This window comes from Hoplias malabaricus, chromosome 8 (assembly GCF_029633855.1).
Source record: "Hoplias malabaricus isolate fHopMal1 chromosome 8, fHopMal1.hap1, whole genome shotgun sequence".
NCBI classification, from domain to species: domain Eukaryota; kingdom Metazoa; phylum Chordata; class Actinopteri; order Characiformes; family Erythrinidae; genus Hoplias; species Hoplias malabaricus.
Genome location: NC_089807.1, coordinates 41,507,202 through 41,534,136, shown reverse-complemented (window position 1 = coordinate 41,534,136; position 26,935 = coordinate 41,507,202). Strand labels below are relative to the sequence as shown.

The 26,935-nt window shown below is 43.5% G+C and overlaps 2 protein-coding genes across 4 annotated transcripts; one reads left to right on the top strand and one right to left on the bottom strand.

Annotated features, from left to right (window-relative positions):
* Positions 1-705: 705 nt before the first annotated feature.
* Positions 706-19,287, bottom strand: asb5b (ankyrin repeat and SOCS box containing 5b). 3 transcript variants are annotated; one of them, XM_066678388.1, is made up of 8 exons: positions 15,805-15,888; positions 12,768-12,825; positions 10,517-10,596; positions 10,146-10,253; positions 9,815-9,965; positions 3,563-3,697; positions 3,229-3,420; positions 706-3,125 (listed from the first exon to the last, which is right to left on the bottom strand). In XM_066678388.1, exons 2-8 carry the CDS (start codon positions 12,817-12,819, stop codon positions 2,998-3,000), a joined length of 846 nt encoding a protein of 281 aa, XP_066534485.1. In that variant the 5' UTR covers positions 12,820-12,825; positions 15,805-15,888; the 3' UTR covers positions 706-2,997. The 3 variants fall into 3 exon arrangements, with proteins under 3 accessions (XP_066534485.1, XP_066534483.1, XP_066534486.1); XM_066678386.1 differs by lacking the exons at positions 12,768-12,825; positions 15,805-15,888 and adding an exon at positions 19,021-19,287; XM_066678389.1 differs by lacking the exon at positions 15,805-15,888 and having other exon boundaries at positions 12,768-12,953.
* A 713-nt stretch (positions 19,288-20,000) lies between these two features.
* spcs3 (signal peptidase complex subunit 3) lies at positions 20,001-22,716 on the top strand. The gene is made up of 5 exons (XM_066678390.1): positions 20,001-20,303; positions 21,278-21,353; positions 21,533-21,607; positions 21,956-22,071; positions 22,518-22,716. The coding sequence occupies exons 1-5, from the start codon at positions 20,161-20,163 to the stop codon at positions 22,648-22,650; spliced, it is 543 nt and encodes a 180-aa protein (XP_066534487.1). The 5' UTR covers positions 20,001-20,160; the 3' UTR covers positions 22,651-22,716.
* The last annotated feature ends 4,219 nt before the right edge of the window (positions 22,717-26,935 follow it).

The following is a 26,935-nucleotide window of genomic DNA, read 5'->3' as shown; positions in this document are numbered from 1 at the left end:
GGCTGGGGTGATTTTCAAGGGGGAAAAAGTCTGTACAGAGTGGTGCACCACCTCAGTGATCTGTACACACTCTTAATACGAGCCATGGTTTTACCCAAACACTTTTTAGATTTGCAATGGAGCTATGAGCTAACTTACAGTGGAAGCGTTTGCACCACTTAGCATCACACAAACTGCACGATTGAATAATTTCCCACTCGTGTTGTCTGATTTGCTCGTCCTGTTTGTGGTGTTTCAGACACTATATAACATACTGTTCCATATTAAAAATAATACAGCATGTTGCATAGCTATAGCAGGAGCAGCAGGCATAACTGAAGTTTGCATTTTGTCTATTTTTAAATTAGGCACAATTTAGTTCACACTTCAGAAAGATTAAAACGCTGGTAACTCATCATAAAACAACCATGGTTTTCTGTTTTTGTTTTCAACCAAAACTTTGCTGTCCAAAGAAAAAGATCTCCACAGGGAGAACACACCACACTCCTCGCAGACAGTCACCCGGAGGAAACCCACGCAGACACAGGGAGAACACACCACACTCCTCACAGACAGTCACCTGGAGGAAACCCACACAGACACAGGGAGAACACACCACACTCCTCACATACAGTCACCTGGAGGAAACCCACACAGACACAGGGAGAACACACCACACTCCTCACAGACAGTCACCCGGAGGAAACCCACTCAGACACAGGGAGAACACACCACACTCCTCGCAGACAGTCACCCGGAGGAAACCCACGCAGACACAGGGAGAACACACCACACTCCTCACAGACAGTCACCCGGAGGAAACCCACGCAGACACAGGGAGAACACACCACACTCCTCACAGACAGTCACCCGGAGGAAACCCACTCAGACACAGGGAGAACACACCACACTCCTCGCAGACAATCACCCTGAGGAAACCCACGCAGACACAGGGAGAACTCACCACACTCCTCACAGACAGTCACCTGGAGGAAACCCACACAGACACAGGGAGAACACACCACACTCCTCACAGACAGTCACCTGGAGAAAACCCACACAGACACAGGGAGAACACACCACACTCCTCACAGACAGTCACCCGGAGGAAACTCATGCAGACACAGAGAGAACACACCACACTCCTCACAGACAGTCACCCGGAGGAAAGCCACGCAGACACAGAGAGAACACACCACACTCCTCACAGACAGTCACCCGGAGGAAACCCATGCAGACACAGAGAGAACACACCACACTCCTCACAGACAGTCACCCTGAACGGGAATTGAACCCACAACCTCCAGGTCCCTGGAGCTGTGTGACTGCAACACTGCCTGTAACTTTACAGAAGAAGGAAAATTCATTCCTTAAGTTTCAATAGAAGTCAATGTAAAAACATTTTTCTGGAGCCTTTCTATACGTCCGTTCATGAAATCTGTGACAGACAGCTGCTGTGTTCAAATGATGTGGTACATTACAAATCAACAAACATGGAGATATGTGGTTTTATTTGGACAGCAACAAAACGTGATTAAGAGCATGTTAAATATAAATGAATAGTCCACTTTCTCAGCTCCACTGACCTTACAAGACCCCTATGCACTTCTACAATTTCAGCCTGTAGTCAATCTGTTGCTCTGCACTGACGTGGTGGTGGTGTGTTAGTGTGTGTTGTGCTGGTGTAGAGTGGATCAGACACAGCAGTAGCTGCTGGAGTTTTTAAACCCCTCAGTGTCTGGACCGAGAACAGTCCACCGACCAAAAACATCCAGCCGACAGCGTCCTGTGTCACTGATGAAGGACTAGAGGACGAGCGACACACACTGTGCAGCGACAGATGAGCTACTGTCTCTGACTCTACATCTACAAGGTGGACCAACGAGGGAGGAGTGTCTCACAGAGTGGACAGAGAGCGGACACAGGGTTTAAGATATGGTCACAGACACACGACTCCACACATCAGCAATACTTTGGATAAAACATCAATATGTAACACAAGCCGACAGAATGCAAACATCAACATTGCTGCTGCTATTGTTCTATTGTGTTAGCTATGCTTCAACATCATGTATTTTTAACAGGAAGTAGAACACAAGCCTGTGAGAGAAACCACATAAACAAACAGGGACGTCTAACAGTGTGAGAGTGAGATGATGTAGTTGTGTAGTTTGTGTGAAGCTAACTGACACATTTGTTTCAACTCTTTGTTAGCTCTTAGCTCCAGTTCAAAACGTAAAAGGACAATCACGTCTTGGAGGATTGACAGCGTATTTCTGGAGCACTCTGTGGTTGGTGTCATAACACTACAAGGACTTCCAGGTCTGAGCTGGAGCTCTGTTTGAGGGAAAATGAAGGTGATGTTTGAGAACCACTGCCATAAATAGCCTTGATTCTCCAGTGCAAAAGTGAAGGGTGAAATTGAAGCTTCGTCATTCGTACGACATCATAACAATATCAGTTTTTTTTGAAGGTCATGTCCGTGTTTGCGATGTTTTCTGATTGATATCTTGGAAACTGATTGACGTTATCGAGCACATAGTGAGACACACTGCTGGTTTCCGTAAAAACTAGACCCGACATTCTGTGAGGATATTGCACACAAAAATATATTGATTAGAAACTCAGTATTTTAAATAACTGCAAGTGAAGCTGTTGTGAGTTGGAGGCTACAAGAGTGTGTAGTAAATGCACTTGAGAGAGGACAAGCAATAAGTGTTACACCTTACTCAGGAGCAGCGTTGATGAGGCGATTCGACTCTCACAAAAGCCTTTGGATGACTGACGTAGCCCCCGGTGAAATTACATCAAAATGGAATAAAGCAGCCTTGATGCAATAAGCCTCTATACATGTTTACGTAGGGCTAGGTCATGTGTTCTGAAAGGCTTGTGTAAGTGTCCTGCAGCCTTACAGACGCTGTCCGTCTTTAAAAGTGTTACTGAAATAAAGGGAAGACAGAGAAAAGAGGACAGGAGGATACAGAGATAGAGACAGGGACAGAGAGACAATGCAGAGCTCTATCTGTACTGTAGAAATCTGTGGAGGAGTGTGGGAAGTCTGAGCTGGGGGATGAGGTGAAGTCGGGTCCGTCCCAAATGCTCTCTGATACTCAACCTGCACAGCTGAGTCAGAGCCGGCGGAGACGCTGCACACACACAAAAGAAACCATTATATATTCACACATGGGCCCTACTGACTACATAAACAGTGCCGTGGCATGCAACTAGTACATTTGTTCTGCTCTTCACCTTCGTAAAGCAGAAGCACGTTTTCTGCCGCGCTGCTAGGGGGCGCTGTCTCCACCGGCCTCTGCAGCTCCAGGTTGCGAGCGTTTATATTCGCGCCGAACTCCAGCAGCACTCTGATGATCTCAGGGCAGTCTTTCTCTGCCGCGGCATGAAGTGGAGTGTCCAGGAAACGTCCTTTCTGCACGTTGGCACCTGGGACATGGAGATAATGCTGTTAATTACACACTCAGAGGATGTCAGATTCAGAGATTCTGATTTTAGCCCTGAATGTGAATTGCCAAAGCAGAAGACACCAAAAAAACTGAAATGTGTGTGTGGTCTGAGCTCCACTCACCTCCGTCCAGAAGTTTCCGAGTGCACTGTAGCTCCCGGGAGCTGCAGGCGATGTAGAGTGCTGTTCCCAAGTGAGGAATATCGTAATCCACATCCGCTCCCCACGCTATCAGAGCCTCTACACACGCCGATCTTCCTGAAGGACACACATGAAACATTTACCCAGGGTTCAGCATCGCAGAATGCTAACAAGCCAGGAGGGTAAAAGTAGCTCGTGAGTCTTTTCCTAATGCCACTGAAGCTCAACACACTTGGAGAAGAACTGCCTTGCCCTGTTATCGCCTGCTATGGCTTCTCTGTCACAATAGGATGGAGGATGGGGTCAGCGTACTGAGGCTTGGACCACTCTTTAGCCACACGTTTAGCATGAGCTGTAGTAACAGTAATTGTAGCAGTAGTAAGAGTTGTAGTAGATGCAATAATGGTAGCAGTAGCTGTAGTAATAGTAGAAGTAGTAGTAGCAGTGGTTGTAGAAGAAGTAGAGCTAGTGGTAGCAGTAGTAAGAGTTGTAGTAGATGCAATAATGGTAGCAGTAGCTGTAGTAATAGTAGAAGTAGTAGTAGCAGTGGTTGTAGAAGAAGTAGAGCTAGTGGTAGCAGTAGTAAGAGTTCTAGTAGATGCAATAATGGTAGCAGTAGCTGTGGTAATAGTAGAAGTAGTAGTAGCAGTGGTTGTAGAAGAAGTAGAGCTAGTGGTAGCAGTAGTAAGAGTTGTAGTAGATGCAATAATGGTAGCAGTAGCTGTGGTAATAGTAGAAGTAGTAGTAGCAGTGGTTGTAGAAGAGGTAGAGCTAGTGGTAGCAGTAGTAAGAGTTGTAGTAGATGCAATAATGGCAGCAGTAGCTGTAGTAATAGTAGAAGTAGTAGTAGCAGTGGTTGTAGAAGAAGTAGAGCTAGTGGTAGCAGTAGTAAGAGTTGTAGTAGATGCAATAATGGTAGCTGTAGCTGTGGTAATAGTAGAAGTAGTAGTAGCAGTGGTTGTAGAAGAAGTAGAGCTAGTGGTAGCAGTAGTAAGAGTTGTAGTAGATGCAGCAATGGAAGCAGTAGTAAGAGTTGTAGTGGATGCAGCAATGGTAGCAGTAGCTGTGGTAATAGTAGAAGTAGTAGTAGCAGTGGTTGTAGAAGAAGTAGAGCTAGTGGTAGCAGTAGTAAGAGTTGTAGTAGATGCAATAATGGTAGCAGTATTAATAGTAGAAGTAGTAGTAGCAGTGGTTGTAGAAGAAGTAGAGCTAGTGGTAGCAGTAGTAAGAGTTGTAGTAGATGCAATAATGGTAGCAGTAGCTGTAGTAATAGTAGAATTAGTAGTAGCAGTGGTTGTAGAAGAAGCAGAGCTAATGGTAGCAGTAGTAAGAGTTGTAGTAGATGCAATAATGGTAGCAGTAGCTGTAGTAATACAGAAGTAGTAGTAGCAGTGACTGTAGAAGAAGTAGAGCTAGTGGTAGCAGTAGTAAGAGCTGTAGTAGATGCAATAATGGTAGCAGTAACTATAGTAATAGTAGAAGTAGTAGTAGCAGTGGTTGTAGAAGAAGTAGTGCTAGTGGTAGCAGTAGTAAGAGTTGTAGTAGATGCAATAATGGTAGCAGTAGCTGTAGTAATAGTAGAAGTAGTAATAGCAGTGGTTGTAGAAGAAGTAGAGCTAGTGGTAGCAGTAGTAAGAGTTGTTGTAGATGCAGTAATGGTAGCAGTAGCTGTAGTAATAGTAGAAGTAGTAGTAGCAGTGGTTGTAGAAGAAGTAGAGCTAGTGGTAGCAGTAGTAAGAGTTGTAGTAGATGCAATAATGGTAGCAGTAGCTGTAGTAATAGTAGAAGTAGTAGTAGCAGTGGTTGTAGAAGAAGTAGAGCTAGTGGTAGCAGTAGTAAGAGTTGTAGTAGATGCAATAATGGTAGCAGTAGCTGTAGTAATAGTAGAAGTAGTAGTAGCAGTGGTTGTAGAAGAATTAGAGCTAGTGGTAGCAGTAGTAAGAGTTCTAGTAGATGCAATAATGGTAGCAGTAGCTGTGGTAATAGTAGAAGTAGTAGTAGCAGTGGTTGTAGAAGAAGTAGAGCTAGTGGTAGCAGTAGTAAGAGTTGTAGTAGATGCAATAATGGTAGCAGTAGCTGTGGTAATAGTAGAAGTAGTAGTAGCAGTGGTTGTAGAAGAGGTAGAGCTAGTGGTAGCAGTAGTAAGAGTTGTAGTAGATGCAATAATGGCAGCAGTAGCTGTAGTAATAGTAGAAGTAGTAGTAGCAGTGGTTGTAGAAGAAGTAGAGCTAGTGGTAGCAGTAGTAATAGTTGTAGTAGATGCAAAAATGGTAGCTGTAGCTGTGGTAATAGTAGAAGTAGTAGTAGCAGTGGTTGTAGAAGAAGTAGAGCTAGTGGTAGCAGTAGTAAGAGTTGTAGTAGATGCAGCAATGGAAGCAGTAGTAAGAGTTGTAGTGGATGCAGCAATGGTAGCAGTAGCTGTGGTAATAGTAGAAGTAGTAGTAGCAGTGGTTGTAGAAGAAGTAGAGCTAGTGGTAGCAGTAGTAAGAGTTGTAGTAGATGCAATAATGGTAGCAGTAGCAGTAGTAATAGTAGAAGTAGTAGTAGCAGTGGTTGTAGAAGAAGTAGAGCTAGTGGTAGCAGTAGTAAGAGTTGTAGTAGATGCAATAATGGTAGCAGTAGCTGTAGTAATAGTAGAAGTAGTAGTAGCAGTGGTTGTAGAAGAAGCAGAGCTAATGGTAGCAGTAGTAAGAGTTGTAGTAGATGCAATAATGGTAGCAGTAGCAGTAGTAATAGTAGAAGTAGTAGTAGCAGTGGTTGTAGAAGAAGTAGAGCTAGTGGTAGCAGTAGTAAGAGTTGTTGTAGATGCAATAATGGTAGCAGTAGCTGTAGTAATAGTAGAAGTAGTAGTAGCAGTGGTTGTAGAAGAAGTAGAGCTAGTGGTAGCAGTAGTAAGAGTTGTAGTAGATGCAATAATGGTAGCAGTAGCTGTAGTAATAGTAGAAGTAGTAGTAGCAGTGGTTGTAGAAGAAGTAGAGCTAGTGGTAGCAGTAGTAAGAGTTGTAGTAGATGCAATAATGGTAGCAGTAGCTGTAGTAATAGTAGAAGTAGTAGTAGCAGTGGTTGTAGAAGAAGTAGAGCTAGTGGTAGCAGTAGTAAGAGTTGTAGTAGATGCAATAATGGTAGCAGTAGCTGTAGTAATAGTAGAAGTAGTAGTAGCAGTGGTTGTAGAAGAAGTAGAGCTAGTGGTAGCAGTAGTAAGAGTTGTAGTAGATGCAATAATGGTAGCAGTAGCTGTAGTAATAGTAGAAGTAGTAGTAGCAGTGGTTGTAGAAGAATTAGAGCTAGTGGTAGCAGTAGTAAGAGTTCTAGTAGATGCAATAATGGTAGCAGTAGCTGTGGTAATAGTAGAAGTAGTAGTAGCAGTGGTTGTAGAAGAAGTAGAGCTAGTGGTAGCAGTAGTAAGAGTTGTAGTAGATGCAATAATGGTAGCAGTAGCTGTGGTAATAGTAGAAGTAGTAGTAGCAGTGGTTGTAGAAGAGGTAGAGCTAGTGGTAGCAGTAGTAAGAGTTGTAGTAGATGCAATAATGGCAGCAGTAGCTGTAGTAATAGTAGAAGTAGTAGTAGCAGTGGTTGTAGAAGAAGTAGAGCTAGTGGTAGCAGTAGTAAGAGTTGTAGTAGATGCAGCAATGGAAGCAGTAGTAAGAGTTGTAGTGGATGCAGCAATGGTAGCAGTAGCTGTGGTAATAGTAGAAGTAGTAGTAGCAGTGGTTGTAGAAGAAGTAGAGCTAGTGGTAGCAGTAGTAAGAGTTGTAGTAGATGCAATAATGGTAGCAGTAGCAGTAGTAATAGTAGAAGTAGTAGTAGCAGTGGTTGTAGAAGAAGTAGAGCTAGTGGTAGCAGTAGTAAGAGTTGTAGTAGATGCAATAATGGTAGCAGTAGCTGTAGTAATAGTAGAAGTAGTAGTAGCAGTGGTTGTAGAAGAAGCAGAGCTAATGGTAGCAGTAGTAAGAGTTGTAGTAGATGCAATAATGGTAGCAGTAGCAGTAGTAATAGTAGAAGTAGTAGTAGCAGTGGTTGTAGAAGAAGTAGAGCTAGTGGTAGCAGTAGTAAGAGTTGTTGTAGATGCAATAATGGTAGCAGTAGCTGTAGTAATAGTAGAAGTAGTAGTAGCAGTGGTTGTAGAAGAAGTAGAGCTAGTGGTAGCAGTAGTAAGAGTTGTAGTAGATGCAATAATGGTAGCAGTAGCTGTAGTAATAGTAGAAGTAGTAGTAGCAGTGGTTGTAGAAGAAGTAGAGCTAGTGGTAGCAGTAGTAAGAGTTGTAGTAGATGCAATAATGGTAGCAGTAGCTGTAGTAATAGTAGAAGTAGTAGTAGCAGTGGTTGTAGAAGAAGTAGAGCTAGTGGTAGCAGTAGTAAGAGTTGTAGTAGATGCAATAATGGTAGCAGTAGCTGTGGTAATAGTAGAAGTAGTAGTAGCAGTGGTTGTAGAAGAAGTAGAGCTAGTGGTAGCAGTAGTAAGAGTTGTAGTAGATGCAATAATGGTAGCAGTAGCTGTGGTAATAGTAGAAGTAGTAGTAGCAGTGGTTGTAGAAGTAGTAGAGCTAGTGGTAGCAGTAGTAAGAGTTGTAGTAGATGCAATAATGGTAGCAGTAGCAGTAGTAATAGTAGAAGTAGTAGTAGCAGTGGTTGTAGAAGAAGTAGAGCTAGTGGTAGCAGTAGTAAGAGTTGTAGTAGATGCAATAATGGTAGCAGTAGCTGTAGTAATAGTAGAAGTAGTAGTAGCAGTGGTTGTAGAAGAAGCAGAGCTAATGGTAGCAGTAGTAAGAGTTGTAGTAGATGCAATAATGGTAGCAGTAGCAGTAGTAATAGTAGAAGTAGTAGTAGCAGTGGTTGTAGAAGAAGTAGAGCTAGTGGTAGCAGTAGTAAGAGTTGTTGTAGATGCAATAATGGTAGCAGTAGCTGTAGTAATAGTAGAAGTAGTAGTAGCAGTGGTTGTAGAAGAAGTAGAGCTAGTGGTAGCAGTAGTAAGAGTTGTAGTAGATGCAATAATGGTAGCAGTAGCTGTAGTAATAGTAGAAGTAGTAGTAGCAGTGGTTGTAGAAGAAGTAGAGCTAGTGGTAGCAGTAGTAAGAGTTGTAGTAGATGCAATAATGGTAGCAGTAGCTGTAGTAATAGTAGAAGTAGTAGTAGCAGTGGTTGTAGAAGAAGTAGAGCTAGTGGTAGCAGTAGTAAGAGTTGTAGTAGATGCAATAATGGTAGCAGTAGCTGTGGTAATAGTAGAAGTAGTAGTAGCAGTGGTTGTAGAAGAAGTAGAGCTAGTGGTAGCAGTAGTAAGAGTTGTAGTAGATGCAATAATGGTAGCAGTAGCTGTGGTAATAGTAGAAGTAGTAGTAGCAGTGGTTGTAGAAGTAGTAGAGCTAGTGGTAGCAGTAGTAAGAGTTGTAGTAGATGCAATAATGGTAGCAGTAGCTGTGGTAATAGTAGAAGTAGTAGTAGCAGTGGTTGTAGAAGTAGTAGAGCTAGTGGTAGCAGTAGTAAGAGTTGTAGTAGATGCAATAATGGTAGCAGTAGCTGTGGTAATAGTAGAAGTAGTAGTAGCAGTGGTTGTAGAAGAAGTAGAGCTAGTGGTAGCAGTAGTAAGAGTTGTAGTAGATGCAATAATGGTAGCAGTAGCTGTAGTAATAGTAGAAGTAGTAGTAGCAGTGGTTGTAGAAGAAGTAGAGCTAGTGGTAGCAGTAGTAAGAGTTGTAGTAGATGCAATAATGGTAGCAGTAGCTGTGGTAATAGTAGAAGTAGTAGTAGCAGTGGTTGTAGAAGAAGTAGAGCTAGTGGTAGCAGTAGTAAGAGTTGTAGTAGATGCAATAATGGTAGCAGTAGCTGTGGTAATAGTAGAAGTAGTAGTAGCAGTGGTTGTAGAAGTAGTAGAGCTAGTGGTAGCAGTAGCAGTAGCTTTGGTCAATGCCATGGAAGAAGCAACTTTGTTTCCATAAAGAGTCATTTTGTAATAAGTTCCCAATTGGTTAAGAATATCAAGTAAGTTTTCTTTAAACCTTTACAAGGTTCCTCACATTCAAACACCCTGCCCCTTTATTTTGTAGCGGTAGTTACTTTACTATGGCTTCAGTCGCTTTTAAACTCTGCCCCCATCACAGCACCGAATAAAGTCCAGGCAAAAACAGACGTGAAAAGAGGTTCTGGTTTAATTTCTCTCAAAAAAATGGCTAATTAAATGTGCCCTGTTTGAAGCTCAGATGCTTTAACCCCTGATCAGAAGTGACTACTTTCACTGACCTTTGCTGCTGGCCTCATGGAGAGGAGATGGTTGGCACAGTTCCGGCTGTGGGTTGGCACCATGCTCCAGGAGGACTTCGGTACACGGGGCACTACCCGCAGAACAGGCGTTAAACAGAGGGGTCACTCCGTCTATAGTGGTGGCGTTCACCTAGAGTACACACACACACACACACACACACACACACACACACATCAGGGCCAGATGTGTCTAGAGCCTGTGAAGCGAATTATCTATATTACAGTAAAAGTGAATATTTGTAAAAATAAGTAAAAAAAAAATGCTTTTAAAAAGATGTAGATAAAACATCTGATTGGCTCAGAGACTTACATTAGCCCCAGCCTCGATGAGGGCTCGGGCACAGGCCACGTGATCCCCCAGACATGCCTCATGCAGCGGGGTCACGTGATCAATGGTGATGATGTTGGCATTGTAACCCTAATGGAATATTAAACAGAAACAATGAAGCTTATTTCTGATTAGAAAGAGGCACTAACAGAGTTATATGTGAAAATAGAGGTCTGTAAACGGGATATATATCGCATTCAAACATTAAAGTGGTCGTTACAGTGTCTTTTATATGAAAACACACAATAGAAGCTGTCAAAAACGTAGTAGCATAATATGTGCTCATGGAAACGGACGTTTAGAACATGTTTTTCTTTCCCCTGTGGTAAAAGTGTGTGTGAGTGTGAGAACACCTGTGAGAGAAGGGTTCTTAGGGCCAGGAGTCGACCCTGACTTGCTGCTTCGTGGAGTGGAGATCGATCCGCCCATGAGCCTGCAACACACACACACACACACACACACACACACACACACACCAGAGATATACTCAGTAAACACAGCTTTACACTGAGCCACTGAGGATTATTCATTACCTTTCAATTTTTATTACAGCACATTTCTGCCTGCTCTGCTCCACATTAAACACTGATATTAATGAATGGACTTGGCATTGGTGTTAGTGAAGAGGCCTGGCCAATCATTACAAATGACAGCAAATTATATTATGATCTAATTCGCAATGACTCACGTAAACGCATTCCAGAGCACAGAATAAAGCAACAAGACAAACAAGTTTTTATGCACATTACATCAATTATAACAGATTGCAGAGACCCCTCATAACGACTGGTATCCACTACGTTAAGGAGCAGATGTACATTCGTGAATATACTGTATATTCTTCATAGAAAAGCATCAATTCAACAAAATTTGAGAATGTCTGGAGAAGCTGCACAAGAGTCTAAAGTCAACATGCCCAATGCCAAGCAACAGCTGGAAAAGTATAAGTCCTTTATTTCCACCCCGGAGTCATGAGACTTGTCATGAGTTCATTCATTCATTATCTGTAACCTTTATCTAGTTCAGTGTCGCGGTGGGTCCAGAGTCTACCTGGAATCATTGGGCGCAAGGTGGGAATACACCCTGGAGGGGGCGCCAGTCCTTCACAGAGCAACAAAGACACACACACACACACACATTCACTCACACACTCACACCTATGGACGCTTTTGAGTCGCCAATCCACCTACAAACTTGTATTTTTGGACTGTGGGAGGAAAACGGAGCACCCGGAGGAAACCCACGGAGACACAGGGAGAACACACAACACTCCTCACAGACAGTCACCCGGAGGAAACCCACGCAGACACAGGGAGAACACACCACACTCCTCACAGACAGTCACCTGGAGGAAACCCACGCAGACACAGGGAGAACACACCACACTCCTCACAGACAGTCACCTGGAGGAAACCCACGCAGACACAGGGAGAACACACCACACTCCTCACAGACAGTCACCCGGAGGAAACCCACGCAGACACAGAGAGAACACACCACACTCCTCACAGACAATCACCCGGAGTGGGAATCTAAACCACAACCTCCTGGTCCCTGGAGGTGTGTGACTGCGACACTACCTGCTGCGCCACCGTGCCGCCCTAATCCTTATAGTGATGTTGTATTTTCTTGTGTTTAAAGCATGCTGAGAAAAGTAGAGGCTGCAACATAGAGAGACACTTTAATTTATTGTTGAGGTGTCTTCAAACAGTTGGCAAGGTATTAACAACCCTCTCCGAAAGCCAATCCAGACGGAATCGTATAGTAACAACACTCCTTATGCCTTCAACGTGATCGGGCAGTTCACTTGGGAGTGTGGTCTTATGTGAATGTGTTTGTAGTTATGACATCACAACCACTACAGACAGAAAATGTTGGGAAATTGTGTGCAGCACATTAAACCCCACCAGAGGAAAATGTTATTGCCCACAGGTTGCTCTGTAATGGCTCGGGAGAAAAAGAACGAGACATAAAGGAGACATGAGCTACAAGTGAGTACGAGTTTAGTTCAAATCTGAGCACAGTTTTTGGCTTTAGATCTCCACTAAAACTCAAGATGAGACACGTGTGAGGTCTTTAACTGAGGAGACATGTGAACTGTTTTGTATTTTTTGTTTCCATTTGATCTCATTGTTGTCTTTGAGAAACTACAGAGACGTTAAAGAGAAAAGGAAATATCTATTTGGAATTTTCTTTGGGCTGAAGTAAAATGTGTTGTTATAGAAAGGTCTTATATATAATACACACACACACTCTCTCTCACACACACACACACACACAAACACACACACACACACACACACACACACACACACACAAGTGCCTCATACCAGGCTAATTCATGTGATCCTTCCACTGTAATTGCTCTGTTGTTAAAACAGTATTGCGGCATTGTCAACAACTTCTTCCACTGAACCTAATATTAGTCCGGCTACAATACACTGTTCTCATTTGTAGCCTCAGAGAGGCGCTGCTATATTTAGCCACCATCTGGCCCTGGCCTAATGCCACTGTCTTTACCCTGCATTCTCACCCAGGCTTTAGAGAGAGAGAGAGAGAGAGAGAGAGAGAGAGAGAGAGAGAGATGTTCCACTCTGTACGTACCCATGTCTCCGTCTCCCCACGGCGTGTCTAGCCAACAGAATGTGTACGACATGACGGCCTGCAAACGAGAGGATGTCTGTCATCTTAACAAGGCCCAGAACCAGAGAGCGGAGAGCAGCGAGAAGCAGCCGTGTCTAATCCAGATCAGAGACACTGAGATCACACTGGCATTTTACACAGGCTCAGTGAGACCCACAGCTGGCTAAAACCAGGCTAAGAGGCGGACAGCTTCCACAGCGCAGAGAGAGACATCCACGCACTGTTCACAAACGTGGCGATTGTGGGCAGGTTGGATACATTTGCTGAACGTCTCCTCCTTCAGGCTGCGGAGTGCAGGTTTAAGTTCGGGTGCCTGAGCCTACACTGCGTTTTTAACGTCCACTGCATTCTGGAATTTCTAATCCAGGCTTTTACCCCCATTCATTTTCAATGGGACGTAATAAAAGAACACACAGAGTCAGTCACTGATGTGAAGTGCAATAGCACCCCCTTTGTGGAGCAGCCCTGAAATGTGAGAAACAGTGCCCCTTGTGGTGCAATTTATAGCCATGTGTGAGTGAGTGAATGAGTGAGTTATGAAGGTTCAAGACCTGCTCTGAGCGACTGTATATGAGAGGTGTGCTCTCCTCATGTGAGTGTGAGTGTGTGTCGCCCTGCGAAGGACTGGCGCCCCCTGCAGGGTGTGTACCCACCTTGCGCCTAGTGATTGCGGGTAGGCTCCGGACTCACTGCGACCCTGATCTGGATATGGGTTACAGATAACGAACGAATGACTTTACGAGTGATTTTACAACAAATGTGTGTTTTAAGAAGCAGTATTTGTGTGTGTTTGTCTCTGCCATCTCTGCTTTAATAAATAAATTATCCGTCCAACAATAAAGGAATCCTTGTGTGATAGAAAACATGAACTGTCCTGGTTCTTGGCAGGTTTTTTCTAGAGAGTGTTTCCCAGAAGCTCCAAGGTTTTGTGGGAATGTTACTCTTTAACTGTGGGTCTTTTTTATGGAAACTGTGACTAGAATAGATCTATTTTTGTCTAATTATTAAAAATACTAAAAAGTATATTGTGAAAAACTGATTCTAATGTAAAAATGTCATTAGTTTTCTACATTTTCCAAAAGAAATGTTATTAATGAATCTGGGTAGAGGCGACTCTCGTGTGCTGCAGGGTCCACTCTACATTTTAACCGTGGTGGCAGAGGTAGCTCAGGGTTCCAATGTCACTAATCAGCTGAATCTAAACTTAGCCCTGAGCTCAGACCCCTTCCCCACATTCACTGTTTACAGAAAATAAACTGCAGCACAGGAGATTCAGCTACAAACACATATCCAGAGCTGTGAAATGTGAAATAAGCGCTTATAACAGGTGAACAGTACAGAGAATGAGCAAACACAGCTTGCACACAGGGTGTAAACTACCTAACAACCCCCTAACGAAGTCCTAACGCCACTATTTGAAGTGAACAGAGCCGCTAGATAAAGGGCCCGTTTTTATCACGCCCGTATCACACAGTTTTCCACCTCTGGAAATACAGGAAGTTAAAATAAGCTTGTAAACAAGGCCTGTAGTTCCAGTCATGTGGTGTCACACACTTCAGCTTATCTGCAGCTACTCAGGCTCCTAACGACTGGAATCTGAGGTGTTTGAACCAGAGGAACACTAAACTAAACTGTGCAGTGACTGGAATCTGACACCTCGGCTGAAGCTTTATTGTAAGTGTGTGAGCATGTGACACACTCTCCTGAACTTCTGGCCACCGCATGGCATCCCGTAACCCCCTATCGGACCAGGTCAGCCCTGCGCATGGACAGAATAAGAGGTGATTTAAAGGGGAATCACACTGATGTGTTAAAGGGACACTAGGTAAGATGTGCTCCCTCTGGTGTTGATTGATTTTTACAGCAAGGGTGGAGGGAGGCTGATGCTTTGCTTTCCTACCCTGCTCTGAAGGGTTCATAGTGCAGTTTCTGCAGTGCTGAGCTCAGAGTCGCAACAGCAAAGAAACTATTCTCTGTATTAGAGCTCAGTGACGAATCACAGTGATTTTTAAGCTGTAATTTTAAGGTAAAAAATGTTATGTAGTGTTTCTTTAAAGCCTTAATATGTACACAAAGCACTGACTCTTTAATGGTTAAACTCACTCACGTGTGCTGCAGAGGGGGCATCAAACAACATGATGGGGGATGATACAAAAGGAATGCAACTAATAGAGCACAAATACAGCAAATTATCCCAAAAAAACAGCTGTAAACAATAACGGTAAACACATAAAAACCCATCCAACTCAGAGAGACAGGACACCAGTGCAACATGGAAGCTGTGACACAGCTTTCTTTCTCTCTCTCTCTCTCTCTCTCTCACACACACACAAACACAAGGCTGCACCATCATGTTGCTTTATGCCCCGCATCATCACCCCCTCCAGTGTCCGCCAAGAGCTGTAGTGTGTGAGTGAGTTGAACCATTAAAGAGGCAGTGCTTTATGTACATTTTAAAGCTGATTCCCCTTTAAATCAACTCTTATTCTGTCCATTTTTCGTGTTGGGTTAGTCCAAGCTGGGTTCACGTGATGCCCTACAGTAGCTGGATACTCAGGAGAGAGGCCTGTTCAACACCTGTGACAGAGAACTCACAACACCTTGCCAACAATTCAATTAAATATAAATTGGTCAAATAAATATTAAGAAAATATATATATATAATGAATGTATAATAGTTGTGTTCTGTTGTCATGGTCTTAAAGTCTGTTATTGGAAGGGCAGAACAGTCAAACCAACCAATAAACAAACAAAAAACCAACAAGTAAATCATAAAAACAAACACATTCAATCCAGCGCGTGACGTCCTGTGGTCCTCGTGCAGCCGTTACGTAACGTCCCGTTTTAACCGCGGGAAATGATGATTGATTTGATTCCCAGCTCTGAACGCCTGTTAGTTGCTGGTTCTCTGATGCACACCGTGCACGCGCGCTCCGTCCGTCACTTTATCCTGTTCGTTTGTTTGTTTGTTTATTTGTTTATTTGTTTGTTTACTCACCCTGGCTCGTTAAAAGGCCCCAACGTGCTTTCTTTCTCTCCGGGAGCTCGGGCGAGTCCTCCGCTCTCCGCTTGTGTGTCTCTCTCTCCCCGTGTCTCTCTCCCTCTCCGCCGCAGAGTGCAGGAACTTCGGGCATGTTTTCACCAGAGCGAGTGGCACATCTCAGAGAATCGTTCACTCGAATCGGTTCAGTGCAATGAATGACAAGAGTCGATTCACAGCCCCAAATTAACAGTGACGGTTATTTTTAGCTTCTAAGCCTGGGGTCTCAAAAGGGGTTCGGGCGTGTGTGTGTGTGTGTGTGTGTGTGTGTGAGAGAGAGAGAGAGAGAGACAAAATTTACATGTAATGTAATAATGCTAGTTATTTCTGCACTATTTTAGTGCTATTAGCACATGCTCATAGTGGTAAGTGGATTGATGCCATTCTATACTGAGGCCCAGTCACTACCAGAAACTTCCCCCAGGGGGCACACTATTGTTCTGGGCTGTGTAAAAGGCATAATGCAGGCAGACAAGAGACAAAAGATTAACTAGCCTAACTGGCAGCTGACAGCATCCAAAATAGGCCCCTTTTCTGTATACTGTATTCATTTCTGCTAATTGTCCCCTTCAGTCTTACACACTGCACCTTTAAAGACTTGTGATGGCATGCTAGTGAGAAAAGAAAATATCTAATTTATTATGAGTTAGCAATCTACATAACTATACGATAAGGTCTCTTTATTGAATCAGGCATATATTTTATACATTAATTCATTCATTCATGTTCTGTGACTGCTTCATAAGCATCATGAGGGTTGTAGTGAGTCTAGCATACGCTGAATCTTTGAGTGCAAAGCTTTGACATGGTGCAAAGTTACTACACCATAATTATCTCCTTATTATACGTTGGTATGTCATACATGCAAAGTATAGAGCTATAGGTTTGTAAAGCCTTCCAGTATCTACTCTGTGCTCTGTGGAGTGGTGGGGCTTTAGAGATTGAGGAACATCCAGTACATTTGGATTGGTTCTGATTGGTAGATGTTGTCATACCACATCAGTACCAGATCTCAATAATGTCCACTTATCTAGTTATCTAGTGTAAGGCTTTCCCAGAAGAGCAGGCGTTACTTAACATGCATAATGTAAGCGTTACTTCACCCTCTCCAACTCGGTTGAAATTGGTGATTCAAAAGAGCCGATTCCATGAAGTGAATCATAACTGTCACAAGCTCTGTAGCGCTTAGCCTTGGTCATATCTCAATCGGCTCGTTGCTCCCTACTTAGTGCGCTACTTGCGTCCAACTAAGTGGTTCGTCCAGTACAAAAAGTACATTCTATAGTATAGAACCCTTTGAGATTAGGACACTTGTGCACATAACTCATACCATACACAATATGTTAATACAAAGTTTATGAAAAACAAAGTGCACTATGTAGGGAGTAGAGATCGGTTTGAGACATAAGCCTTTCCTGCACTGTTTTTGGTGACTCTGTTGTTATTGTTGTTTTCGGGAGGCAGAGTTCTATTCCCGCCTCCCGAGCTCGTCGATTGGTTCACAATTCAAATCGATAACACTCCATTGACTCGTGATTGGCCAATAGATCAACCCACTAGATCAACGATTGTTGTTATGCTTTCAGTATTTCCTCACTAAGTCCCGCCCACGGTACTGTATGGTTGACTAGTAGTTTGTAATTCCCCAGGCGTTGGTGATTGGTGATTGGTTCGACTAGTCAAAAGCTGATTGGCAAACTCCCATCCACAGCATTGAAGCCCCACCCATTACGAAATGATAGGCTGCTGATCCACTTCCAGAAGAAGCCTATTGGTTGTTGATTAGTTGTTTATTTTCCTCATAAAACGACGCGTTCTTGTTTCCCGCCAAACTCTGATTGGAGGTCTACAAGTGAGTAGGATCTATGAGCCAATCACATCGCAGGTGTCAAAAGACCACGAGCCAGTCATAGAAGAGATGTGGGCGGTGCTTGTCGTCAGAATGGCGGTGCTATTTCTGAGTTTAAGCCTTAAAGCTGGGACACGGCGTCTCTTCGTGTTTTCTTTGTTTTTATACAAGACACTTTATTTTATTGATTGAAATATATTTTGACCACGTTTACAGCACTGTGGAATAGTCCTACACAAATAAACAGATGTTTAAAACCAATTTATCTGGGCAATAAACGTGTTTTACATGTGTAAACGACATACAATTAGATTGAGAGCAAATACAACAAGAAATTCGTATTTTAAAGTAGTTTAAATAATAAGGTTTGACCCAGCTTTCTCGCTATTAACTCTTTTGTGACCCTTTTGTTACATTTTGATGTGAGATAACCTACAGAAATTTAGAGCAAAAACTGTTTACAATCCTCTCAGGTCTGAGGTTCATTGAGGACTTTCTAAACCAAAGAAGTACCTTAAGAAAAAGCCATACCACTGTTTTACATCATGCCATGACACTGACACCTTGTAAAGAACCTTGTCTGTGTACGGTTCTCCACAGTATAATATTTCACACCAAAACACACTGGATGACCGTACCTCTAGTGATCGAAATGTAGACACCTTTCTGGAAATGTGTAATTCCTCTTTAAGCAAATATGAACTGTATTTGGGACACAGTGGAGCACTGACCCAGTTCTCAGAGCTGTGTTGTAAAGAGATCCAGGGCAAAAGCCTTTCTCTACCATCCACACAGACTATGAAAGGTTTTAAAGCAAGGTACAACATCAGACTGATGCAAATCTCACCTCATCCAAGGGGTGGGCAAGACATTTTCACAGTATTCCTCATATAATTAGTGCATTCAGCTATTTTATAGATACAGTCTGTATAATCTTCACATGGAAGTATGACAAATAAGGGCACAGCTAAAGCAGCTACACGCGAGCTTAAGGCCACCATTCCTAACGCAGACCTATACTGATATAAAGCCCTTATGAAATAGGCTGTGGAGCAGTGGAGATGCTTTCTACAGAGTAAGTCGCACTGTGTAATACATTTGGGATGAAATGGAGTGGATTTCATTAACGAAAACTAATTATCCTACATCAGTAGCGGGATCTCAACAATGTTCTCATGGCTGAAAGCCATCAAATGCTCACAGCAGTGTTCCAACAGCTAGTCCTAAGCCTTCTCAGAAAGGTTTAAAATAATGATAATCACAAAACCATAATATCACCCATTTCTTCTCGCCTTAAGGCTAAGAAACAAACTCGGATCACTTACTCTGGCTTTGGCCAAAGTCGTAGAACTCCGCCGCAATGCGGGCTGCCTCCTTTCGGTTCCCTTTGACCACGTAGAAGTGTGTGAGGATGTTGAGGCTGATCTTTATGAAGAGTTTGAAGCAGAAGAGAGCAAAAATGGACAGGTAGACGTTGGTGTACTTCGAGCCGAACGGCCGCTCCTCCAGAACCTCAGTCATTGCTGCTGATCGTCTCGTTTCCAGTGTTTTTGGAATGAGGGTCAGCTGGGGATGTGTCGAGGCGGATCAGATGCCATGCCGGCCGAGTCCCCCACCCCCCTCCCCCCTCTTTTTTCCCCGCCTACCACTGGCAGCTGGGCCCAGAATGGGACCCAGATAAGGCAGCTGTACTCTCCAGCGCTGGAAAAATGGGACCACTTACCACAGGCATGGCAACAGGCTTTGTTGTTGTGGAGCAGAGGGGGGAAAAACCGCATACCTGTCATGAAAGGGTGCTGTGTTATTATCGCTCTTCTGGTGCCAGTGAGGGGAGAAATGTGAAATGTGAGAAAGTGCGAGCGTAAAGTATTGGAAACATGTCCGACCATGTAGTTTGTTTTTCCAGATTCATCACATTTGCAGTTGTTTACTACATAACCACAAAGGGGTCTGTTCACTCTAAGGTCAAATGGGTTTCATAGGATTCAAGCTGCTCTTTCACATTCTTCTTTTACTCTATTCCCTTAAATCTCCTCCTTGGACTGATTTGATTTTACGTTCTGGGTTTCAGCATGTTACTGCTTCGCTGAGACTGATCCACTAGCCCAGTCATGCTCTGCGGTGGTCCTGTGGGTGTCCTGAGTGGTCAGTGGCGCTGAGGGAACAGACAGTGAGAGTAGAAACAAGGAGGTGGTCATAATGTTATGGATGAGCGCTGTAAACATAGCCTACACTTCCTGAGAGTTTTCAGTGTCCACTGTAGTGCCCTCCCGTGACCCCCATTTTGAGAACCACTCTGGTGCATTACCTCCTCCTGGCCTCTGGGGGCAGTAAAGAGTTCTAAGAGACTGAAGCGTTGAAGCAGGAAGAAGGGACGGTTTCAGAGCTGATGTGTTACAGTGGGAGCTGATCTGTAACTGTTTTATTTATTCTGTTGGGTTTTTTATCCGCGGTTTAATCTCGCCATGAATACGGTTTTGTCCAGAGCCAACTCCCTGTTCGCCTTCTCCCTCAGCGTCATGGCGGCGCTCACCTTCGGCTGTTTCATCACCACAGCCTTCAAGGACCGCAGCGTTCCCGTCGACATACACGTCTCTAAAGTCATGTTGTGAGTTCACACAGGTTTTATTCGCTCTCTGTTCTCTGTGTGTATCTAGTTCACGCTTTATACTGCGTTCCTGCTCACAGACTTAACTCTGAGGGGTTGGTTTTTCTGTCCATATGGGACAGCGAATGTAGAGCAGTGTGCATGTAAACCGACTCAGGTCCCCGGAAAGCGGAATTACGAGATTCACACACGACTGGCGTAGAGCTGAATTCGGTCTCTCTCTCTCTCTCTCTCTCTCTCTCTCTCTCTCTTACACACTCTCTCACACACACACTTCCGTCCTCTCCAACCTTTCATTCTGTTTCTCATCTCACTCTGATTCTCTCTCTCTGCTACACACACACACTTCCTCTCTGTGTCTGCTACACACACTCTCTCAAATACACTTCCGTCCTCTCCACTCTTTCATTCTGTTTCTCTTTACTTCTCTCTCTCTCTCTCTCTCTCTCTCTCTCTCTGCTACACACACTCTCTCACACACTTCTGTCCTCTCCAATCTTTCATTGCTTCTATTCTCTCTCTTTTCTCTTTCTCTTTCTTTTCTTTCTTTCTTTTCTCTTTCTATCTTTTTTCTCTTTCTATCTTTTTCTTTCTTTTTTCTCTTCTCTCTCTCTTTATTTTCTCTTTCTCTCTTTTTTCTCTCTCTCTTTCTTTTCTCTTTCTCTTTCTTTTCTCTTTCTACCTTTTTTCTTTCTCTTTCTCTCTTTTTTCTCTTTTCTCTCTCTCTCTCTCTCTCTCTCTCTCTCTCTCTCTCTCTCTTATCAATGCTCACTCAGTGTGCGTTCAGCAGACAGATGTTTTTTTCACAGAAGAGCGAGGGAATACGAAACAGAATCTTCATTATATCTATCTTCAGACTCTATATATTTACATCTGAACACAGTGATCACCGCAGCTCGGTGAAACAGAGGGTCTTTTAATGTTTACGTTATTTACTGAGTGCCACCTCACATTTCTTTTTATCTTTAATCCAGAAAAAACGTGGATGACTTCACGGGTCCGAGAGAGAGGAGTGACCTGGGGTTCGTGACGTTCGACCTCTCGGCTGATATCCTTTACATGACGCTCAAAGACTTCCACAACTAATTATTGTTCTATTCTCTAGATACAAGGTTTTGTTCTGAGCCACAAATTGCAGGCAGTTTTCTTGAGACTCTCAAGTTTAATCAGTTTTCTGGATGCACTTTTCCCTGCGTCTTCATGTTGTTTGCTGTAACTCTTTCCTACATCTTCAGCCCATATTTGACTGGAACGTGAAGCAGCTCTTTCTCTATCTCTCTGCTGAGTATTCAACAAAAAGCAATGTAAGTCCCTGTCATCAAAGCACACACACACACACACTCAGAGACATGTTACATACAGCACTGCATTAGGACTTTTTATTGTCTAGTTTATTTGCGCTAATATAATCTTAAACTGTGTCTAGAGCCGCCCCCCGCTCCTGGCCTGTGTGCTCGCTGCCCCCTAGTGTTCACTAGTGTGTGTAAATGTGTGTTTCACTGCCCACATTGGGTTAAATGCAGAGAATAAATTCCTCTGTGTGCAGCACAGTCCAATAAAGTGATTCTATTATTGTCTTATTATTTAAATATATATATATAATGTTTTAATGTTTCCGTTATTGACATGTATTCGGTTCACGTTTCCTGTAGGTCCTGAACCAGGTGGTCTTATGGGACAAGATTGTTCTGAGTGGAGAGAACACCAAACTGAACCTGAAGGACATGAAATCCAAATACTTCTTTTTTGATGATGGAAACGGCCTCAGGTAGGGCTCCTTCATCCAATCGGCACCCGGCGTTCCACTGTGTCACTGCACTTTACTGTGGATGCAGTGGCCGAGTGGTCAGCAGTTAATCTGCAGTGTATCGTTAGTTTGCGAAGTCAGCGTCAATCACTGAGGTTTATTAATATTCCTTTGTGTGCATCTCTAATAAAACACCCCTATGATGTTTGATACCTGTGCTGTGTGCATAAATAAAGAGGTGAAATCACATGATTGATGGCTTTCAGGGAGGAAACAAACTAAACGAACGCAGGAGAGGCTTTGTTTGTTCTCTTCGTGATGTATTTGTTGTTGTTATTAAATCGTAAAGTGTGATCTCTGTAGAGAATGTGTTCAAATATGTTCCGCTTTGAAAAAACGCAGTGTAATCTGAGTGCTGTGTTCATTCTGAATGTAATTGATTTCACTGTTTTTGTTTCCGAACTCAGAGCCAATAAGAACATCACTCTGACTCTGTCCTGGAACGTGGTGCCGAATGCTGGGATCTTGCCGCTGGTCATGGGCTCTGGACACAGGTCCCTCCCTTTCCCCGAGTCGTACGAGTCCTCCAAGAGCTACTGAACTGTCCCAGAACCCGTCCCTTATTTCCGTGCACTGTTGTGGGTTTTAATAAAAAAAAAAAAAAAAACAGACAAAAATAACTTGGATTTTTTTTTGCTCCAGTTTTGGCTGCGGCTCAAATATTTGTTGCTGTGATGTGGCGAAACACACTACTCTCCAGGAATGAGCAGGTCCTTGTGACCATCTTTTTGTTTGTTCATTCTCTTAACTTCAGACTGTAGTCCACCTGTGGCTCTGCATACTTTGTTTGGGGGTCCGGACAGAGCTACTCTGTCCGGACCCCCACAGAGCAGGTTTGATTTGGGTGGTGGAGGGTTCTCCACGCGGCAGTGACACTGACGTGGCGATGGTGGTGCGTTGTGTGGTGCACGTGGATCAGACACAGCAGAACTGCTGGGGGTCCTGACCATTGAAGAGCAGGGGGTAAGTGGGGGTAACAGTGTACAGAGCGGCAGGGGGTTACAGTGTACAGAGCGGCAGGGGGTTACAGTGTACAGAGCGGCAGGGGGTTACAGTGTACAGAGCGGCAGGGGGTTACAGTATACAGAGCAGTGGGGGGTAACAGTATACAGAGCAGCAGGGGTGTAACAGTATACAGAGCGGCAGGGGGGTTACAGTATACAGAGCAGCGGGGGGTTACAGTGTACAGAGCGGCAGGGGGGTTACAGTGTACAGAGCGGCAGGGGGTAACAGTGTACAGAACAGCGGGGGTAACTATACAGAGTAATAGGGGTAACTACAGAGCAGCGGGAGGTAACGGTATACAGAGTGGCAGGGGGTAACAGTGTACAGAGCAGCGGGGGGTTACAGTATACAGAGCAGCGGGGGGTTACAGTATACAGAGCAGCAGGGGGTTACAGTATACAGGGCGACGGGAGTAACGATATACAGAGTAGTAGGGGTAACTATACAGAGCAGCGGGGGGTAACAGTGTACAGAGCAGTGGGGGGTGACAGTATAAAGAGCAGTGGGGGGTAACAGTATAAAGAGCAGTGGGGGGTAACAGTGTACAGAGCAGTGGGAGGTGACAGTATAAAGAGCAGTGGGGGGTAACAGTATAAAGAGCAGTGGGGGGTAACAGTGTACAGAGCAGTGGGAGGTGACAGTATACAGAGCAGTGGGGGGTAACAGTATACAGAGTGGCAGGGGTAACAGTATACAGAGTACTAGGGGTAATTATACAGAGTAGTGTGGGGTAACAGTATACAGAGCGGCGGGGCGTAACAGTATACAGAGTAGTAGGGGTAACTACAGAGCAGCGGGAGGTAACAGTATAAAGAGTGGCAGGGGGTAACTACAGAGCAGCAGGGAGTAACAGTATAAAGAGTGGCAGGGGGTAACTACAGAGCAGCGGGAGGTAACAGTATAAAGAGTGGCAGGGGGTAACTACAGAGCAGCAGGGAGTAACAGTATACAGAGTAGTAGGGGTAACTATACAGAGCAGCGGGGGGGGGGGGGGGGTAACACTAGAGAGTGGGGGTGGGTAACAGTATACAGAGCAGCAGATTGAAGTGCAGTCTGTAATTACTGTAGAACTACAAAATAAATTTGAAAGGACAGTTCATGGTCGTAATGTTATGGCTGATCAGTGTGTGTCAGTGAACAGACGGTGATAGTGTCCAGCAGGTGGCAGCACAAGACTGACACAACACTGCAGCCCTCTCAGTGGATCTACAAAACACCGTAACAGCATTGTTTTATTGTAGTAATATGAATTATTGATTGTCACCTCCAGTATAAGAGCAGCTGGCAGGATTGAGCTTAAATGACGCTCTATAAAAGAGTGAACACTCTTCAAAAACACCTCTGAAAGAGTCTAGACAAATCTAATGAGTGATTGGATTCTTAAGGATGTACCGTTGTTTCCAACACGAGAATCGATCACAACAACACAATGCATTCCACGGAGAATCCTCTTCTTCAAACTATCGGGGCTCGCCACGCTGTTGTTTTTGCCGAGGCCTTCCTCCGCTTGAACACGAGGCCTCCTCGGCCGCCTCAGGGGACTGTCATATATCACCTGGAGGAAACGTGCATGAAATTCAATTCACCGTCCCAGGGGCAGGCGTCTCCAGCGGAGGGAAAGAAAAATAGTCCAGGATCAGGCCCTGGTGAGACAATCCATACTACTTACTTACACAGATATCACCACAGAGAGAGGTGAGAGGAAGGGGGTCTCATTCTTCCTTTAACAGCCTTGAGTAGTTACTCCATCTTTTAAAATAGCACCACCCCCCACAGGAAAAAAAAAAAGCCTAAAACTTCATGCAACAACCGTTCAAGGGAAATGCAATTACTTCGGGGTAAATATTTGCGTTCAAGAACCTGATTCAAATCTCGTAAAATAACTCGGAGCAGAAATACGTTTACGCAAACTCTTTGCAGAACATCTGAGGAATGTGGGGGGCACAAAACAAGGCGAGTAAAGAGCTGCGACCGAATCCAGTCTGAGGACACCAGGGGCCGGAGAGAACGTTCCAGGCTTTTTATGATTATTTTCTCAAACCGTAGACTGACTTATAAATCAACACCAGGGGCTGAAGCGTGAGTTTGGCTCGTTCCAGTGCAGTCTTCAGACACATTAAAGTTGGTCTGTAATCCAGAACTCGGAGTGATACACGAGGCTACACAGCATCTCAGCTCCTGAAGACAGCACTGTTTAAGAGTTACGTGACAAGGCCAAAGAGCAGATGTTTATCTAAAACTATAGGAATCGATAACAAGTTTATCCCTCGTTGTTGAAATATCTGAATCTAGTTTCTGAGAAGACTTTAGCTGAAAAAAGGACTGGTGTTATTACGCAGCCCTGGCTCCGTAAATGGGAAAACTAAGGGTGTTTTCACACCTGCACTTTTAGTCTGCACTGTAAAAAATTGCTGTAAATTTACAGCAAATCTGCTACAGTATTTTATTGTAATACTCAATTACAGTAATATGCTGTAAATTCGAAATACAGTAGTGTTCCTGTAAAAATACGGTAAATGACTGGGAATTCTGCTGCCAGTATTTTACTGTAAATCACAGTATTTACAGTAAATTATTGTATTATTCAATTACAGTAATATGCTGTAAATTTGAAATACAGTAGTGTTCCTGTAAAAATACGGTAAATGACTGGGAATTCTGCTGCCAGTATTTTACTGTAAATCGCAGTATTTACAGTAAATTATTGTATTATTCAATTACAGTAATATGCTGTAAATTTGAAATACAGCAGTATTCCTGTAAAAATACAGTAAATGACTGGGAATTCTGCTGCCAGTATTTTACTGTAAATCGCAGTATTTACAGTAAATTATTGTATTATTCAATTACAGTAATATGCTGTAAATTTGAAATACAGTAGTGTTCCTGTAAAAATACGGTAAATGACTGTGAACTCTGCTGCCAGTATTTTACTGTAAATCACAGTATTTACAGTAAATTATTGTATTATTCAATTACAGTAATATGCTGTAAATTTGAAATACAGCAGTGTTCCTGTAAAAATACGGTAAATGGCTGGGAACTCTGCTGCCAGTATTTTACTGTAAATCACAGTATTTACAGTAAATTATTGTATTATTCAATTACAGTAATATGCTGAAAATTTGAAATACAGTAGTGTTCCTGTAAAAATACAGTAAATGGCTGGGAACTCTGCTGCCAGTATTTTACTGTAAAATTTACAGTAAATTTTTTACAGTGTGGTTAAATCAAACTCGGGTTCGTTTTCGCCCTTGGTGCAGTTCGCTTGGGCAGGTGTGAAAGAGGGAATCGCACTCGGATGTGGACCAACACCAAGACCCTTGGGAGGAGGAGGTCTCAGTCCGGTCCCAAACGAATTCTGGTGTGGTTCGTTTCTGGGGAGAACATGATCTGACCCAACAATAAGGTGTACACCAAATAGCATTCGTAGCCAGGGTGGGCTTTCCTTATTGGACGCAGTAGGCTGTTAAACAGAGAATGGGTTAGAAATTTAGCCGCTGATCAGAAACATTCTTGCTCCCGCCTCAGTCAGTTCTGACCAATCAGTGGTGAGAACGTTCTCATGTGGTTTGCGGGGGGTGGGTCGATGGCGGAGAGACGTCATAATGATAAAATACAGGAAACGAGAGGAGAATATCGCTCTAGTCCTGTTTTTTTGCTGCTACTGATACATTACTTAAGGAGGCACTGCCTCCAAATTCCGGAGAGCGCTTACTGCATTTACACAAACTGAAATTACTACCAAACTACATAGAGTTACAAATGAGTTTCTGTGGTAATTCAAACCATGAACAATAACTAAGAGACAAGTGAAAAA